The sequence below is a fragment of the Oncorhynchus tshawytscha genome, linkage group LG07, assembly GCF_018296145.1.
Source record: "Oncorhynchus tshawytscha isolate Ot180627B linkage group LG07, Otsh_v2.0, whole genome shotgun sequence".
Lineage (NCBI taxonomy): Eukaryota > Metazoa > Chordata > Actinopteri > Salmoniformes > Salmonidae > Oncorhynchus > Oncorhynchus tshawytscha.
Genome location: NC_056435.1, coordinates 1,231,827 through 1,239,264, shown reverse-complemented (window position 1 = coordinate 1,239,264; position 7,438 = coordinate 1,231,827). Strand labels below are relative to the sequence as shown.

The following is a 7,438-nucleotide window of genomic DNA, read 5'->3' as shown; positions in this document are numbered from 1 at the left end:
TTAACTTTAATACAGAGAAAACCTCGTTGATGAACATTCCATTAACGCCACTCCAAAATGTAGCCCTTTTCAAGGACCATCGATTCCTCACCATGAACAAATGGCTCGCTGCTCCCAACTTCCTGCAGTTCTAAGGCTGAACACATCCCCCTTCCTTACAGTAGCAATAAGGCCTTAGTAATAAATGAATGCAGGTCATACAGCAAGTATTGTCTTTGATCCCATGTCTGTGATGTCATAGCAGGCTTTCAGTGTGGGCGGTACTTTGTGGATATCTGACACTTAAGGCTCTACTTAAAACTTCTTCAGGATCGGTGCGTCCCCCATGGGACGGTTGAGCTAACGTAGGCTAATGTGATTAGCATGAGGTTGGAAGTAAACAAGAACACTTCCCAGGACATAGACATATCTGATATTGGCAGAAAGCTTAAATTCTTGTTACTTCTTTGGGCTAGGGGGCAGTTTTCGGAAGTTTGGATGAATGATGTGCCCAAAGTAAACTGCCTGTTACTCAGGTCCAGAAGCTAGGATATGCATAACATTGGTGGTATTGGATAGAAAACACTCCAAAGTTTCCAAAACTGTTAAAATAATGTCTGTGAGTACAACAGAACTGATATGGCAGGCGCAAACCCGAGGAGCCTTGAGGAAAAAGTCAGAGGAAAAACAGCCTGCCTTGATATCATTTTCCAAACAGGCCAGCGAATCAATCATCTTTTATATTCTCCTCTAAGAGAGGATGACATCAGTGTTCCCTTCAAGACGTCTGTGTTGTTCTGTCACATCTGGTTCTGTCAAGCCTAATGCTGTGAGTGACCCTGAACCTCAGGACTTTCATGATAGTTCTTCATTTGTGCTTTTGATTACAACCTTTTGTTCCCAGAGAGTGACCCAGACAGTCAGACATTCACTGACGGCCACCCTCTACCGCAGGACAGCAAGATATCTTTATTCTCTTTGAACTCAGATCTACCTTCCAAATGAGGGCCTTACATTGCGAATAAGGATGACATTGACGGTGTCTAGACAGGAAACTTGCCTGCAGACGTGGCAACAAACCCATCGCCTATGAAATGTCAAAGTACACAGCTGCACATAAAGCTTCGCCTCTGGAATCCAATTGATATTTGAAGGAAGAAGATGCTCCGGTCTCAGAGATAATTACCTGGTATTGAGTTCTGGTGCGCAGGTATTCTTCAGTTGTTGTTAAGTTATTACGTGGAAGATGCCACAGAGTCAGGGTCAAGGTGCGTCTCGGTGGTGCGGATCAGGTGCGTTTTCCATTATCGAAGCCTGAGGTCACTAATTGAGGTCTGAAAGCTTGTAAGACCTGATGCAGTGACCTAACAACCAAACAGAAATGTAGCACCGCTTGGATATTGTCACATTGCCCAGAATTTCATTTAACATGTGGCAACAAGTCTTCTAGAAGGGGTCAATTCCTTGTATTGGTCTCTTCTCTTTCAGTGGATTTGGAATACCTTCCCACACAATGCCATAACTATTCACACAAGGCCACAGAGAGGGAGCGAAAGACAGAGAGAAAGATAGAGAGAAAGAGAAAGGGAGTGAGAGAGAGAAAGAGAGAGAGAGAGAGAGAAAAACAGTTTTTTTTTTCAAATAAAAAAACGGACCCCCAAAATACCTTATTTACATAATTATTCAGACCCTTTGCTATGAGACTCAAAATTAAGCTCAGGTGCATCCTGTTTCCATTGATCATCTTTGAGATGTTTCTATAACTTGATTACAGTCCACCTGTGGTAAATTCAATTGATTGGACATGATTTGGAAAGGCACACACCTGTCTATATAAGGTCCCACAGTTGACAGTGCATGTCAGAGCAAAAAAACAAGTAATGAGGTCAAAGGAATTGTCCGTAGAGCTCCGAGACAGGATTGTGTCGAGGCACAGATCTGGGGAAAGTTACCAAAACATTTTTCCAACATTGAAGGTCCCCAAGAACACAGTGGCCTCCATCATTCTTAAATGGAAGAAGTTTGGACACACCAAGACTCTTCCTAGAGCTGTCCGCCCGGTCAAACTGAGCAATAGGGGGAGAAGGGGTGACCAAGAATCTGATAGTCACTCTGACAGAGCTCTAGAGTTCCTCTGTGGAGATGGGAGAACCTTCCAGAAGGACAACCATCTCTGCAGCACTCCACCAATCAGGCATTTATGGTAGAGTGGCCAGACAGAAGCCACTCCTCAGTAAAAGGCACATGACAGCCATCTTGTAGTTTGCAAAAAGGCACCTAAAAGACTCTTGGAACATGAGAAACAAGAGTCTGATGAAACCAAGATTGAACTCTTTGGCTTGAATGCCAAGCGTCACGTCTGGAGGAAACCTGGCACCATTCCTACGGTGAAGCATGGTGGTGGTGGCAGCATCATCCTGTGGGGACATTTTTCAGGGGCAGGGACTGGAGACTAGTCAGGATTTAGGGAGAGACGAACAGAGCCAAGTACAGAGAGATCCTTGATGAAAACCTGTTCCAGAGTGCTCAGAACCTCAGACTGGGATGAAGGTTCACCTTCCAACAGGACAATGACCCTAAGCACACAGCCAAGACAATACAGGAGTGGCTTTGGGACAAATCTCTGAATGTCCTTGAGTGGCCAAGCCAGAGCCCAGACTTGAACTCAATCGAAAATCTCTGGAGAGACATGAAAATGTAATCAATTTTAAGGCTGTAACATACCAACATTTGGAAAAAGTCAAGGGGTCTGAATACTTTCCAAATGCACCATATAACCTAATTAATTAGACATTCTAATTCAGGGTGTCTTTTGCATAATCCAGAAATTGGCTATTGTACTGTATGAAACCACTTTGGACTTTGGTGGCAATTGGCTGTCTGGCAGCAACTGGCTGTCTGGCGACAACTGGCTGTCTGGCGGCAACTGGCTGGCTGTCTGGTGGCAACTGGCTGGCTGTCTGGCGGCAACTGGCTGTCTGGCTCCCTCTAGTCGTGCGCCTGTGAAGAACTGGTGGGCGGTGTCGTCGAATATTTAAAAAGTCTAAACAAGTTGTCAATGAGGAGGAAGGAAATATAAACCCTCACCTTCCACGTCGCCAGGGTTGTATTCGCCAGCTATCAACAGAAGGACAGGATGGCTTGCTTTGACAGCTGCCAGTGCCTCGGCGAAAGGGGACAAAGAAGCATCCTTTACAGCATTTTGAAAAACGACAACCAACCGAATCAGCATTCACAGGGGCGGGCGAGGTTGGCGGTCCCGCAACAGCAGGCTTGTTCGTGTGGATCTAAGAAGAAAGTGGTTCTCCGTTCTCCCCAGACAACGTGTAAAGCAGCGTCGGTAGTGCTTTTAAAAACGCTGAAGTTTGTTAAAAATGTACTTTGTTTTCGGAAACTTCCAGCGGAGGACCAGTTACAGCTCGTGCGCAACAGCTGGGCTCAGCTGCTCGTTTTGGGCATGGCGCAGGACTTGATCGACTTCGAGACCATGGAGACGCCAGAACTCAGTATGTTACAGAACATACTAACCAGCGGACAAGGAAGACAGGAGACCGCGGACGGGCGCAGTGGCCAAGGCGTTTCTCTCACTGATGTCCAAGGAATAAAAATGTTTTTGAATAAATGTTGGGGACTGGACATCAGCACCAAAGAATATGCATATTTAAAGGGAGCCATTCTCTTCGATCCAGGTTTGTTAAACAAATGGTTTTATGGTGTATATACTAGTTTTATTATTATTAGCAAGCCTATTATTATCATTATAGTTGTTTTTGTTATTATTTTTTAGAATAATAATGATCATCATTATAATTATAATTATTATTGTTTTGATAATTATTATCATTATTATTAGTAGCCTATTATTATTATTTTATGAATGGGCTATTATTAACTATGCGACTATTTTTGACTCGTTTGAGTTCACCTTAATAGTTTCTGATTTGAACTTCCATTTTCTTCTCTCCTTAGACATTGCAGAGCTCCGGTGTCAAAGCTACATTCAGGCACTGCAGAGCGAAGCGCATCAAGCCCTTAGTGAATATGTGAAAGTCACTCACCGAAGAGACTCTACAAGGTTCACTAAACTATTCATCGCGCTCTCCATGCTACGGTCCATCAATGCAAACGTCGTGGCTGGACTTTTCTTCAAACCTGTCATCGGCACGGTCAGCATGAATGAACTTCTGCTCGAGATGTTTTACGGAAAATAGACTGAATAAACTGTTTAAAGACTGAATACAGACAGAGCTGTGGGCTGGACTGGAGGCTGAACAGAATAACAACAGGCAGGTGTAAACTGTAGGGTTGCTATCCATATGTATTTATTTTGCTATAACACATCCTATTTTTGTCAAATAAAAGTGTTTGCTGAACTTTGCATGTTGTTATTTCAGTTTATCAGCCTATATCATCTTTTTTTTAAATTATAACCTACAGTTATGTCTAATAACAGCCCCATAATACATTCAATCTTATTTGATTGCAATACATTACCTAGATAATGCTGACATAGCCCCATAATACATTCAATCTTATTTGATTGCAATACATTACCTAGATAATGCTGACATAGCCAATACATTACCTAGATAATGCTGACATAGCCACATAATACATTCAATCTTATTTCATTGCAATACATTACCTAGATAATGCCGACATAGCCCCATAATACATTCAATCTTATTTGATTGCAATACATTACCTAGATAATGCTGACATAGCTGCATAATACATTCAATCTTATTTGATTGCAATTGTAACCAGGGACCCTCTGCACACATCTTCAACTGCCTCCTACCAAGCATCGTTACCCATCGCTCCACAAAAGCCGCAGCCCTTGCAGAGTAGTGGGAACAACTACTTCAAGGTCTCAGAGCGAGTGACGTCACCGCACCCCGCTAACTAGCGATCCGTTTCACACCGGTTACACAATACATTACCTGGATAATGCTGACAGTGATAATGCATTACTGTGTTTCACCTGAAGAGGGCCATGCTCACCCACAAACCTAAGAGAGAATTTGAGGCAGTCTAGAAAAAGACATTTCCATTCATGCAGACATTGACAACTACATAAATCCCAAGGCTTTTAGCACTCCCATAGGTCCTGAACTGTCTAGGTTGTAAACTGCTTTATGAGGTACTGTGAATATGTTAAAAACAGAAGTAGTGATACCAGTGTATCTAATACTATGCATTCATTCAACACGCCTCCAGACACCAATGACATAGCATCTCATGTCAGGGCAGGTCATTGGATTGGGTCGGTCCCTTAGGAGTGGCTGCTGTACCATCTAGTGAGGGTGAGGTGGGTCATGTGTCTGGTGCCAACCAGTGTCAGGATAAGACCAGGCTGTTAGGATACCCACACCACATGCCACACACATCAATGGAAGGAAGAGGCACATGGCAGGTGGCTGTGGGGATCAGGAGTGGCATGGACCCAGGGCGAGGCGTGTGGGCTTCCAGTCATGCAGTAAGGAGAGGGGACGGCTGCCAGACCTGAGAGGTGTTGCCGTGAAGACGCGCTGGGCGGAGGCCGTGGGAGGAGGCAACAGGCAGTGGCGGTGAGGCCTGATGATAAATGTGATCAATGTGGGCTAAGTTCATTATAGGAGGGGGAAGAGGAAGATGAGAAAGAGTGGGAAGAGGAGGAGGAAGAGACATCACTCTTACAATACTTAACATTTGCCATTGGGTGTACAGAAAATGTTAAAGCAGGTTTGCTGCAATTCTATTCATTTTGCCCTGGGGCGGAGAGAAATGTTGTCCGTTTTTATTATGATATCTGAGTGAGACTGACTAACAAAATAAATGGTGACCCCCGGACGGTAATTCGACCATGGCCGCTAAACTAACTAAAATGTTAGCTGACATGGGGTAATTGACTGAATATTAGAGACTTACATAACAAGAGAGAAACTGCTGATGCACAACCAAATTTCGAAATTGCACCTTGTGTTTTCTATTATTCTAACTCTCAACAGTAAGTTGAGACCCCGAGAAATGAATCCGGGAGTTGCCTTATTTCTACACCACCTATCTGATCTCCAGCTCTGAACCCAGTTCTGAACCAAGCTCTGAACCCAACTCAGAACCCAACTCAGAACCCAACTCTGAACCCAGCTCTGAACCCAGCTCTGAACACAACTCAGAACCCTGCTCTGAACCCAGCTCTGAACCCAGCTCTGAACCCAGCTCTGAACCCAGCTCTGAACCCTGCTCTGAACCCAGCTCTGAACCCAGCTCTGAATCCAGCTCTGAACCCAGCTCTGAACCCAGCTCTGAATCCAGCTCTGAACCCAGCTCTGAACCCAGCTCTGAATCCATCCAGCAGAGCCCTACATGCCTCAGAACCACCTATGGTGGCACTTTGACATCTCAGTCCCCCAAAGAGATACATATCTAACTAAATCATCCTAGCGCTGTAGTTTAAGTCAGTGTTTGACACATGGCATCCCTAAGTGATCCCATCTCATTTCCAATGAGGCAGGAGATCATGATGGATTGATCCCAAGGAGCCAGGCTGTCAGTACAGCAGGCCTCTTCCAGGGCATCACAGACCTTCTCTCTCTGTCTCTACAGGGCACGGCTTCTCTCTGCACGCCTTCTCTAATTAATCTGCTCCCTAGAGTTCAGTCCCCCCATAGACTTCTCATCTCCTCTTCACTTGCTTCTAATGTGACAACCTAAACCGTGGTATCAGCTCTGCCCTAGTTACTGTATAATACCCCTGTCTCCCCCATCGCTGTGTCTTGTCATAGAGAACATAATGAGAAGAAGAGATCTCATTTTCCCCTTGCTGTGCCTCGTCAGTTGGTGTCAGAGGTGGGATGTGGGTCCTTTGCTGTGCGACGCCCAGTGAAACAGCATCACTGTGTTAATGCTAACTGGTGACTATGAACTACACAGGGAAAGAGCAAGAGCAGCGATACAGTGCTACTGTTGGGAAGGAAAACTCAAATGGCTTTGAATCTGTTTAATGAATATGAGAGGGATTCATCCAATAAACCTCCATCTGTAGGAATGGATAATGAATAATACATTAGCAACATTTCAACCCTAAACGCAGCATCTGCTAAGCTAATTGATTTCCTCATTGGATGATCTATCTGAGAGAAGATATATATAAAACCATGCTGCTTATTGCTTCTTTTGGAATAGCACAGAGATAATTCAGCCAATAACTCGGCCAATTGGTGCAGGAGTGGAAAATTGCTGTTATTTAATAGAGGCCGACTTGTGTATTACCTGTGTAGGAGTGGCACATTTCCTTACATTGTGTTTCTAAGGAGGTGCTACAGGCTTAACCCACTGGTTCATTGATCCAATAATTGCAATGTTGCCTGATCATGTATATTCCGCTCAAATGTTTCCTAATTCGTTTTAAGCTCTTTCTTTCATATTTCCTCCCCCTTTAGAGAGGCTCCCCACTGCACCGGGCAGCCCCTCCCTC

The 7,438-nt window shown here is 44.4% G+C and overlaps 1 protein-coding gene across 1 annotated transcript; it reads left to right on the top strand.

Annotated features, from left to right (window-relative positions):
• Positions 1 to 2,943: 2,943 nt before the first annotated feature.
• On the top strand, positions 2,944 to 4,356 carry LOC112240205 (nuclear receptor subfamily 0 group B member 1). Its single transcript, XM_024408537.2, has 2 exons — positions 2,944 to 3,668; positions 3,949 to 4,356. The coding sequence occupies exons 1-2, from the start codon at positions 3,116 to 3,118 to the stop codon at positions 4,188 to 4,190; spliced, it is 795 nt and encodes a 264-aa protein (XP_024264305.1). The 5' UTR covers positions 2,944 to 3,115; the 3' UTR covers positions 4,191 to 4,356.
• Positions 4,357 to 7,438: the final 3,082 nt, after the last annotated feature.

What these genes read in the sequence shown, in the direction of transcription:
- LOC112240205 (XM_024408537.2), top strand. Translation starts at nt 3,116, where the DNA reads ATGGCTTGCTTTGACAGCTGCCAGTGCCTCGGCGAAAGGGGACAAAGA. An exon ending in AGCCATTCTCTTCGATCCAG is followed by an intron (nt 3,669 to 3,948) that starts GTTTGTTAAACA and finishes TTCTCTCCTTAG; the next exon opens with ACATTGCAGAGCTCCGGTGT.